Raw genomic sequence first — 11,983 nt, 5'->3', positions numbered from 1 at the left:
AATTTTTATAAGTGTGATAAGTTTTGTCCGTTTTTGGAATAAAACAAAATACAAATTTTTGTTACCTTCAATAAACTTTATTAAATAATATAATTGCCGTTATTATTAATGATTTCTTGCCCACGTGAGGGCAATTTGTATATCCCATTTTTGTAAAATGTTTTATCTTTTGATGTGAAAAATTTGAACCAGTGCTTGTTTGATATCTCCTTCATTTTTGAATTTTTTGCCCTTCAAAAAATTTTGTTGCCCTGGCCGGTTGGCTCAGTGGTAGAGCACCGGCCTGGCGTGCAGAAGTCCCGGGTTCGATTCCCGGCCAGGGCACACAGGAGAAGTGCCCATCTGCTTCTCCACCCCTCCCCCTCTCCTTCCTCTCTGTCTCTCTCTTCCCCTCCCACAGCCGAGGCTCCATTGGAGCAGAGATGGCCCGGGCGCTGGAGATGGCTCCTTGGCTTCTGCCCCAGGTGCTAGAGTGGCTCTGGTCGCAACAGAGCGATGCCCCGGAGGGGCAGAGCATCACCCCCTGGTAGGCAGAGCATCGCCCCTGGTGGGTGTGCCAGGTGGATCCCGGTCAGGCGCATGCGGGAGTCTGTCTGACTGTCTCTCCCCGTTTCCAGCTTCAGAAAAATGCAAAAAAAAAAAAAAAAAAATTTTGTAAGGACAGAAATAAGTGATAGTCGGAGGGTGCTAAGTCTGGGGAATATGGTGGATGCAACAGACATGCTTCTGTAGCATTTCTTCCTTGTTGAAATTCGTAAAAATTACAGTGGCGTAAATGAACTTTATCAGTAGCCATGGGTACACTATCGCTTCACACATAAGACTAATGTGAATCAACTTTATTTTAGTTAATTTGCTACATCAGTATGTATACATTAAGTGATAAAAATAGAGAGGCACACATGCGCCAAATAAACACGTGCTTACGTGTCGAAACTTGTTATGATAGAAATGGACAGAACTTTCCGGTAGACCTTACATATATATATTTTTTCTTTTCTGAAGTTGGAAACGGGGAGGCAGTCAGACAGACTCCCGCATGTGGCCGACGGGGATCCACCTGGCATGCCCACCAGGGGGGCGATGCTCTGCCCATCTGGGGCATTGCTCTGTTGCAACCAGAGCCATTCTAGCACCTGAGGCAGAGGCCATGGAGCCATCCTCAGCGCCCTGGCCAACTTTTTGCTTCAATGGAGCCTTGGCTGCAGGAGGGGAAGAGAGACAGAGAGGAAGGAAAGGGGGAGGGGTGGAGAAGCAGATGGGCGCTTCTCCTGTGTGCCCTGGCCGGGAATCGAACCCGGACTCTTGCACGCTAGGCCGGCGCTCTACCACTGAGTCAACCGGCCAGGGCCTATAAGTATATTTTTTACTATTATAGAAGTAATATGTCTACATTATTAAAAAGTTTTGGAAAGTCAGAAAAGTGCAAAAAAAAATAAAACTGTCAAATCGATATCCTACCAAAATATTTTTAACATTTTGATGTATATCTTTTTATAATTACACACACATAATCATGTGTATAAAAACATACATAGACACATATAGTTTTTAGTTTGTTACTGTACTGTACAGTAATTTCTCCCTTATCATCAGTAGGTTCTGTGATTTTAAGTGAAACAATGTACAGTATCCCAATTTTGTCATAAGCTAACTGATATAAACAAGAGTTAAGATTCTACATCATCTCATCAATGTTGAATGAAACAGTTGAGGGTCCACTGTACAAAAAATTTATATATTAACTTCTGCATCTAGTTTGATAAAGTAGCTGTACCACACAAAACCTCCTGTTACGAACTACCATAAAATTTAAGAAAAGACTGAAATGTCTGACCAGTGGTGGTGAAGTGGTTAAAGCACTGACTCAGAATGCTGAGATCCCTGGTTTGGAACCCGGTTGCCAGTTTGAGCACAGGATCATTAACATAATCCCAAGGTTGCTGATTTAAACCCGCAGTTCATTAGCTTGAAGTCCAAGGTCGCTGACTTATGCCTAAGATTTCTTGGCTTGTGTTCAAGATCACTGACTTGGGTAAGGGGTCACTGGGTTGTCTTGAGCACCCTAGTCAAGGCACCTATATGAAGCACTCAATGCACAACGAAAGTGAAGCGAATACAAATTGATGCTTCTCATCTCTTCTCCCTCTCTCTCCCTTCCTCTCTCTTTTTGAAGGTACTAAGGAGCAACCAAAAAAGCTAGGGTTTAGGGGACCTGATTAAAGTACAGATAGGAGCCTGACCTGTGGTGGCGCAGTGGATAAAGCGTCAACCTGGAAACACTGAGGTTGCTGGTTCAAAACCCTGGCTTGCCTGGTCAAGGCACATTTGGGAGTTGATGCTTCCTGCTCCTCCCCCTTCTCTCTCTCTCTCTCTCACCCCCCTTCTCTCTAAAATGAATAAATAAAAAATATATATTCTTTAAAGTACAGATAGGAAATGAGTGGGAAACACACAGAAAAGAAAATAAAGGTCTAACACAGGGGTCCCCAAACTACAGCCCGCGGGCCACATGTGGCCCCCTGAGGCCATTTATCCGGCCCTCACCTCACTTCTGGAAGGGGCACCTCTTTATTGGTGGTCAGTGAGAGGAGCATAGTTCCCATTGAAATACTGGTCAGTTTGTTGATTTAAATTTACTTGTTCTTTATTTTAAATATTGTATTTGTTCCCATTTTGTTTTTTTAATTTAAAATAAGATATGTGCAGTGTGCATAGGGATTTGTTCATAGTTTTTTTTATAGTCTGGCCCTCCAATGGTCTGAGGGACAGTGAACTGGCCCCCTGTGTAAAAAGTTTAGGGACCCCTGGTCTAACACATATGTAACAGGACCCCCAGTAGGAAAGAAGAGAGAGAATGAGACAGAACCAAAACTTAATTAGAGAATGCTGAGGATTTTCCAAAATAAAAATAAAAATTAAAGTCACATTTTTTAAAGGCTCTAAAATTCTAACCTGGATGAGTAGAAAGAAAAATACTTCTCAGCCGTCATTATATAGCTTCTAATAAACATAATCAAAAACATAATTAAAGAACAATTATTATTATTATTTTTTACTTTTTTTTTCTTTACAGAGACAGCGAGAGGGATAGACAGGGATAGACAGACAGGAACGGAGAGATGAGAAGCATCAATCATTAGTTTTTTGTTGCGTGTTGCAACAACTTATTCATTGATTGCTTTCTCATATGTGCCTTGACCACGGGCCTTCAGCAGACCGAGTAACCTCTTGCTTGAACCAGCGACCTTGAGCTCTAGCTGGTGAGCTTTTGCTCAGACCAGATGAGCCCACACTCAAGCTGGCGACCTCAGGGTCTCGAACCTGGGTCTTCAGCATCCCAGTCCGAAGCTCTATCCACTGTGCCACCGCCTGGTCAGGCACAATTATCACTTTCAAAAGAGCTACAGTATGACAGAAAACCATGTCTCCAATAAAAACAACGGAAGCAAAATAAATGAATAAATAAATATAATATATATATTAAAACCATTGAAATGAAACAACTGGAAGTCTAGAATTTCATATTTAATGAAACATCTGTCAAAAGTGAAGTAATGAAGAGATTGCAGGCCAAAAGTACAACAGTAGAGTTTATCACCAGCAGGACAACACTTAAAATATAAGGAAGTTCTTTAAATATAAGGGAAATGACACCATATTAAAGAATTTTGATTCAGGAAGAAACCAGGAGGACCAGAAATATAGTACCTGTATGGAGATATATATAAAAGTATGTTTACTTAAAACAATAACAATAATGATGATAGTAATGTTCAGTAAGGTTTAAAGTATATGTAGATTTAGAAGATATGTTAACAGCACAAAAAGAAGAAAGAAGTAAATCAAGTTTAAGTATTAAAAAGTCCTTGCATATAGTTTTATTAACCAGTGTCACCACAATAATGTAATTTAAAAAGTTTTTGCATTGTTAGGAAAGTTGTAAAAGTAATTATTTAGGCTAGATATTGATAAATCAAGGGTACAGACTGTAAATTCTTGAATGCCTCTAAAAATAGGCATGTATATCTAATAAGTTAATAAAGTGAAGCAGACTGGATAATAAAAATATTTAATTTTAACAGAGAAAACGGAAAAAGGGAACAAAAATGAGGTAGAGGCAAAAAACAAAGGATAAGATAGTAGGTATACCTTAATATTATCTATAAATATATTAATTATATTATTAATGCTAAGTACTTTAGTTTGAAGATAATTGTCAGACTACATTAGAAAAACCTTTATAATGCTTCTATGAAACATATTTTGAACATAAGGACACAGAAAACTTAAAGTATAAGGATTTAACAAAAGATATTTCATAATAATTCTGAGAGAAATACAAATGATATGGTTGTAATAATATCAAACAGAGAACACTACATATAGCACAGGGGTCCCCAAACTACGGCCCGTGGGCAGCATGCAGCACCCTGAGGCCATTTATCCGCCCCTGCCGCACTTCTGGAAGGGGTACCTCTTTCATTGGTGGACATTGACCATTTCATTAGCCAAAAGCAGGCCCATAGTTCCCATTGAAATACTGGTCAGTTTGTTGATTTAAATTTACTTGTTCTTTATTTTAAATATTGTATTTGTTCCAGTTAATTTTTTTTACTTTAAAATAAGATATGTGCAGTGTGCATAGGGATTTGTTCATAGTTTTTTTTATAGTCCGGCCCTCCAACCGTCTGAGGGACAGTGAACTGGCTCCTTGTGTAAAAAGTTTGGGAACCCCTGATATAGCAAGTAGTAATAACCCAGATAGAGAAGGATATTTTATACTGATGAGTCCTTTTCACAGGAACATGTAACAATCCTAAGTTTGTGTGCACCTACTAAAACAGTATCAAAATATTAGTAGTTGACAGAATTAAAAGGTTAACTAGAGAAATCCACCTTTACATTTTTAACACATTTCTATTAATAACTGATAAAAACACTCAGATAAAAATATTATTAGTGAAATTATATATACATAACAAAGCATTATAGAGAGCAGGACAGCAAATCCTGAAGGGAAAGGGGAAGGGCATTGTAGGGAGGGGGCAAAAGGGGTATTAAGGGGAACACACGGGTGGGAGGGAGGGAGGTATATTCAGTGGGACACTTGAATCTATGTAAGCACAATAATTTAAAGTCAATAAAAATATTAATAGCGATTTAATAAATAATAAATTTCATTAGTTGACATATGTAGAGTTCTGCAACCAAAACAATGTAGAACATTATGTTCAAGTACACATTAAATAATTGAAAAAATGTATACTGGGCAATGTTTCAACAAACAACAAATTCTATATTCTCGTTCCACAGTGTAATTAAGTTAGAAGTCTATAAATAAAAAGCTAGAACATTTCTAAATATTTGAAAATTAGGCAACTATATACATATGTATATATATACACATACATACACAGTATTTGTACATGTATATAGTGTTTATTATATATGTCATATACAATCTTCCATTTCACTTAATATTATAAGGTGTTTTCTCACTTTTTTTTTTTCCTTGTGGACATAGCCTAAGACTTTTCTGTCATTTTCTTCACACAAAGCAGGAAACTCCAGGGAAGCCAGATTTATGTAGTTCCTAGCTGGACGATATGAGCGGGAGTGGGTAAGGAAAGTGCTTGCTTTTCCACCCCTAAGGGTGTCTTCTGCTGGCCACTTTCAGTTTTTTTTAGTAGCCCAGCACCCATCCTCTAAAAATACATCATAAAGGACCACAAATGCACTTTATTTGGGCATCTGCCTGCTCTTGTGGAAGGAAAATAGAGGTAAGTCAGATAAAATCTTGTGTTTTAATTTCCTGAATCTCCCACAAGAAAGGTGGGAGAAGGAAAATTAGAATGGGAGAGAATTAATATTTAGTTTATTTTATTCAATCCACAAAGGTGAGCTGCTTAGGTGAGAAAGTTCTGCTGGAGAGAGTGAGAACTCAAAGCTGCATGACAATGCTCAGGTCTGCCCTGCGCGGCCTCACTGGGCAACACCGCTGAGACGGCAGGGTCTTTTTTCTTTAGAGGGAGATTCCGTGTGTTGAACGACTTGCAACGTTTTGTGAAACACACCCTTAAAGGCTATCAGAAGCAGTTTGCCTTTGTTAATAAAGGTCATTGCTTACACATATTTTTAGAAAGCCTGAAGTATTTCAAATTGTCGGCAATTATTCGTTACTACCAATCTTGTAATTTTATGCAGAGCAGAGTATTAGCATTAATTAGTTTTACTTAATTAGTTTTAGTATTTGCATTTTAATTTAACATTTCACTTTTCCCTTCTATATAGCAATGTAGTGTGAACGTAATTTGAAATTTAAAATTACATTAGCCCATTTGCAGTATATTTATAAAACAGAATGGAAGAATCAATTGCATTGTTCTTTTACAATACACTCTAACTTTGATTTTCTTAAATTTAATTCTTAAAAGAAGAGTTTTTAATGAATTCAAATGGTATGAGGTTACACTACTGGAAGGAAGAAAAAGAATTCAGTAATTTTTGAGTAATGCGCTACTCTATTCCACTGTTGTTTCACTTGGAATGGAGTGGCTGTCAGGTAAGCGGAGCGCAGTTGAGGCTGCGCCCCCCCCCTGAGCTTCCAGGCGCAGCAGGTAGACCCCGGAAGGTGCGAGTTGCCGCCTCGCCGCTGACGCTGGGAAGGTGACAGTTGGCTAGTGCGGTAACCTCCCCAGCAGCCGGCAGCCTCTTCTGGCCGCTCCAGAAAAAAAAGAAGACCCTTTCCCCAGCAAAGTGAGGCCGGGATTGTAGTTGAACTTGCTGTTACTGAGGGCTCTGAAGCTTGCTTGTAATTGTATAATTCGTTGGGATGACCCAGGTCTGCCAGCGGTGTCCTAAAACATGGGAGATGGGTTTGTATTTTTCCTAGGAAAAGAAAGGATTCTTTTCTATCATTTCATTTCATGTTATTCGACTGATTAGAATACTATTTCAACAGGTGGCAGAGAGTGATCATTTAGGGCAGGTTAGGAGCGCCGCCTCCTGCCCTGGGTCCCGCACCTCTATGTGGTCGACGAGCGTAACCTGTGCTGTTAATTCCATTTGCAGTCCCCGGAGTCCAGTGGGCTAAGGTGGCTACGAGGGAGGAACGCACCTTCCCTGGAAGGGCCAGAGAAGGGTTTGGAGCCCCTCAGCGCGGCGGCAAGAGAGATCGGAACTGATCGCACCTCTACTCTCGCCGAGATTCACAATACGTAGTCCTCGGAGCTGGGGCTCTCCAACACGGTGCGTCCGGGCCTAGCGCTGGGCTGCCGCCGCCACCGCCACCGCCACCGCCGCCGCCACCGCTGCCGCCGTTGGCTGTGGCGATACCAGTTGCGTACGCGGTGGTCTGCGCAGTGGGGCTGGCGGGCAACTCGGCTGTGCTTGCTGTACGTGCTGCTGCAGACGCCTCGTAAGAAGAATGTCACCAGCCTTCATCCTCAACCTGGCCATTGCTGACGAGCTCTTCTCATTTGTGCTGTCTGTTAATATCGCCGACTTCCGGCTGCGGCAGTGGCCCTTCGAGGAGCTCATGTGTAAGCTCATGTGTAAGAAACGGGTGACTCTTAGTGGTGGCGATCCTGGTCGTGTGCCTCCTCCGCTAATACGCCCTATCACCTGAGCACCATGTTGGCGCTCACCACCGACCTCCGCAGACACCACTCGTCATCGCGGTCTCCTACTTCATCACCAGCCTCAGCTATGCCAACAGCTGCTTCAACCCCTTCTTCTATGCCTTCCTGGACGACAGCTGCCGCAGGAGCCTCTGCCTGCTGCTGGCTTGCCGCACAGTTTGACTCCCCTGCGCGTCCTGCGCCCCCACTTCAGCAACGCCAGCCCTGTGGCGCTCAGGGTACCGTCCCTGAACCGCAGTCTTCAAACCCCCTTTCCCCATTCCTCTTTCCCCAAACTCCCTAGAGATGCAGATTCTTTGGTTTTGTCTCAGACCTAGTGGATCGGACGTGCTGTGGCTGCGCTTGCAATTTGAATTTACTAGGCTCTCTGGGTGATGCTGGAACATATCTAGTGTGAGGACCATTGCGGCCGAGAACGCCCACTAGTCCTTTCCTAATGCCAAAGGACACTCCCTGAAATTCACCAGTGTTAGGGCGTAGGGTTATAGGAGAAAGGCAAACTGCTAGAAACTCCTTTCTCGTTCCCTTACTCTCACTCCTCCTCAAGTCGTGAGCCACTCTAGGTGGAGCCCTTGACTATCACCGGTTGAGGCCTGAGGCGCCACGGCTCCATGGGCTCCGTGCTCGCCTCTGCACTTGACTTCTTTGGTTTCCAGCAGCGACTGTACTGTTTTTCAAACTGTGAACAGCCTGCTCATTCACCCAGTACTTCTACAAGCGTTCTAACAGCCGAAGAAGGTCAGGGCGCTTGCGTTGCATGCCCGCTTCTCCGAGGTGAGCGGGGATGGTTGACAAGGAAGTAACAGTTTAAGGTGGGGTGAGAAGGTGAGGCTGTGGGGGTATGGAGAGAAAAAGACAGAAAAGCGGAGGAGGCATAGGGTGAAGGAGGTGGAGCTTGGTTGTGAGTCTTTATAATAGTGATAAGACTAGTGATAATCCCCATTCTTTTTTTATTAATTTTATTAATTTTTTTTTTTTTACAGGGACAGAGAGAGAATCAGATAGAGGTATAGATAGGGACAGACAAACAGGAACGGAGAGAGATGAGAAGCATCAATCATCAGTTTTTTGTTGCGACACCTTAGTTGTTCATTGATTGCTCTCTCATATGTGCCTTGACTGCGGGCCTTCAGCAGACTGAGTAACCCATTGCTCGAGCCAGGGACCTTGGATCCAAGCTGGTGAGCTTTCTACTCAAGCCAGATGAGCCCGCGCTCAAGCTGGAAACCTCGGGTTCTCGAACCTGAGTCCTTCCGCATCCCAGTCCGACGCTCTATCCATTGAGCCACCGCCTGGTCAGGCAATAATCCCCATTCTTGATCCAGCCCCTGCTTTCTTTGCCTCTCCTTTTTCCTACTTCTATTCTAACCTGAAAATGTTCCGGGACTCAGGCTCTTGGGGACTCAGCTAGCTCTGCTCAGGACAGGCCTGGAGTTTGAATTGCCCGGGCGCGTGATTGTGGCCCCCCATTGCGGAGACAACTGTTCAGCGCAGAGCGTCCTAAAGTGGATCGCGCCTGCTCAATTGCTCCTTCAACAGTCGCTTAGTAATCATCGCTTTTTTCCACAGGATTTGATAGCCCTCACTCTCTTTTGTCCCTGTGGACCTCCCTTAAAACTTGGACCAGTTCGTTACAATTTCTCGTGTATTGTTTGTCAGGAGTGAGAACTTTATAAATATATAATATCCCAGCCTCATAAATTTCTGCGAGAAGCAAATGAGATGAAAAGAAATGCATGTTCATTCTTTCGTTTTCTTTTTGTCATATTCTTCACCCCTTTGCCTTTGGGACAGCCAGGAAGATGAAATAAAGACACCCTCATATTTCTCGCTACTAGATTTATTTCCACTGGGAGCTATAGATTTCATAATGCTTTATTCCTTAGTCCCAGGCAACATTTGGCAGTCAGGTGAACCTGGTAAATACCTAATTCTGGAATCACAAAGGAATCCAACCAGCAACCTACTTAACTTTATTTTATTTTCACTTACGGGAGATAAAAGTTCATTTAAGGTACAGGGATATATATATATATATTCAATAAATGATTACTACAGTAAGTTTAGTTAACATCTATCATCTCATAGATACAAAAGAAAAAAAATGTTCTTTTTGTGTTGAGAACTCTTATGATTTGCTCTCCTGACAACATTCTTTTTATTTCTAGAAATCTCCCTTTTAATTTTATTTAGAAAATTAATTTTAACAGGGTGACATTGGATATAGGTTTCAGGTAAAAATTTCTATAGCATTTGAACTGTTGATTATGTTGTATATCCATCATTCAAAGTCAACTCTTTTTCTGTCACCTTATATTTGTCCCTCTTTACACCCTTTCCCCCACCCCCTGTCCCTTGCCTCTCTTCCACATCCCTCTCCCCATGGTAACCACTTCACTTTCATCTATGTTCATGAGTCTCAGATTTATATCCCACCTATGTGTGAAATTATACAGTTCTTAGCTTTTTCTGATTTACTTATTTCACTCAGTAAAATGTTCTCAAGGTTGATCCATGCTGTTGTAATGGCACTATGCCATAATTCCTTCTGGCTGAATAGTATTCCACTGTATATACGTACCACATCTTCTTTTTTTTTTTTTTTTTTTTTTTGTATTTTTCTGAAGCTGGAAACGGGGAGAGACAGTCAGACAGACTCCTGCATGCGCCCTACAGGGACCCACCCGGCACGCCCACCAGGGGCGACGCTCTGCCCACCAGGGGGCGATGCTCTGCCCCTCCGGGGCGTCGCTCTGCCGAGACCAGAGCCACTCTAGCGCCTGGGGCAGAGGCCAAGGAGCCATCCCCAGCGCCCGGGCCATCTTTCCTCCAATGGAGCCTTGGCTACAGGAGGGGAAGAGAGAGACAGAGAGGAAGGAGGGGGGGGGTGGAGAAGCAAATGGGCGCTTCTCCTATGTGCCCTGGCCGGGAATCGAACCCGGGTCCCCCACACGCCAGGCTGACGCTCTACCGCTGAGCCAACCGGCCAGGGCACTCCCCATTCTTTAATTGGATATTTTTATTGTTTGTTGCTGAACTTTGTGAGCTCTTTATATATTTTGGATATTGATCTTTTTTTTTTATATAAATTTTATTTATTTTCTTTTTTCTTTTTTGTATTTCTCTGAAGTTGGAAACAGGGAGGTAGTCAGACAGACTCCCGCATGCGCCCGACCGGGATCCACCCGGCATGCCCACCAGGGGGCGATGCTCTGCTCATCTTGGGGCGTCGCTCTGCCGCAACCAGAGCCATTCTAGCGCCTGAGGCAGAGGCCACAGAGCCATCCAGCCATCCCCAGCGCCCGGGCCATCTTTGCTCCAATGGAGCCTCAGCTGCGGGAGGGGAAGAGAGAGACAGAGAGGAAGGAGGGGGGGTGGAGAAGCAAATGGGCGCTTCTCCTATGTGCCCTGGCCGGGAATCGAACCCGGGTCCCCCACACGCCAGGCTGACGCTCTACCACTGAGCCAACCAGCCAGGGCTGGATATTGATCTTTTATCAGAGCTGTTATTTGCAAATATCATCGCCCATTTTATGGGTTGCCTATTTGTTTTGTTATCAGTTTTTTGTTTTGTTTTGTTTTTTGCTGAGCAGAAGCTTTTTAGTTTGATATAAACCTTATTCATTTATTTTTGCCTTTGCTTTCCTTGCTTTTGGGGTCAAATTCATAAAATATTCTGTACAATCAAAGTTCATAAGTGTAGAACCTGTTTACTTCTATGTAAATTATTGTTTGAGATCTTGTATTTAGGTCTTTGATCTATTTTGAGTTAATTTTTATACATGGGGATGAACTGTAGTCTAATTTCATTCTTTTGCATGTGGCTTTCCAATTTCCCCAGTACCATATATTGAAGAGACTTTCTTTTTCATTGTGTGATTTTGGCTCACTTGTCAAAAATTATTTGCCCATGTACATGTGGTTTTGTGTCTGAGTTCTCAATTCTGGTCTACTGGTCTGTGTATATGTTTTTATTTATTTTGCCAATACCATGCTGTTTTGATTATCGTAGCTCTGCAGTATAATTTGAACTCAGGTAGTGTGATAACTGGCTTCATTCTTTTTTTCCAAGATTGCAGAGCTCTTTGGCATCTTTTGTGGATTTATACAAATCTGATGATTTTTTTGTTATATCTCTTTAAAAAATGTCTGGAATTTTGCTGGAGATTGCATTAAGTCTTTGTATTGCTTTGTGTAATATGGCCATTTTAACTAAGTTTATTCTTTTGATTCATGAATATAGAATATATTTGCATATATAGAGTCTTTTTAATTCTTTTTTAAAAATAGTGCTTTGTAGTTTTCATAATATAGGTCCTTCACATCCTTTATTAAGTTTA

At 42.3% G+C, this 11,983-nt stretch overlaps 1 protein-coding gene across 1 annotated transcript; it reads left to right on the top strand.

Moving 5' to 3' along the window:
• The first annotated feature begins 6,549 nt into the window (after window positions 1-6,549).
• On the top strand, window positions 6,550-7,805 carry NPBWR1 (neuropeptides B and W receptor 1). The gene is given in 7 exon segments (XM_066372742.1): window positions 6,550-6,565; window positions 7,225-7,394; window positions 7,396-7,439; window positions 7,441-7,572; window positions 7,574-7,607; window positions 7,609-7,654; window positions 7,657-7,805. Coding segments are annotated over 7 exon segments (591 nt in total).
• The last annotated feature ends 4,178 nt before the right edge of the window (window positions 7,806-11,983 follow it).

This window comes from Saccopteryx leptura, chromosome 3, assembly GCF_036850995.1.
Source record: "Saccopteryx leptura isolate mSacLep1 chromosome 3, mSacLep1_pri_phased_curated, whole genome shotgun sequence".
NCBI classification, from domain to species: domain Eukaryota; kingdom Metazoa; phylum Chordata; class Mammalia; order Chiroptera; family Emballonuridae; genus Saccopteryx; species Saccopteryx leptura.
Note: the sequence above shows the minus strand (reverse complement) of the source record. Positions and strands in the feature narration are given on the sequence as shown.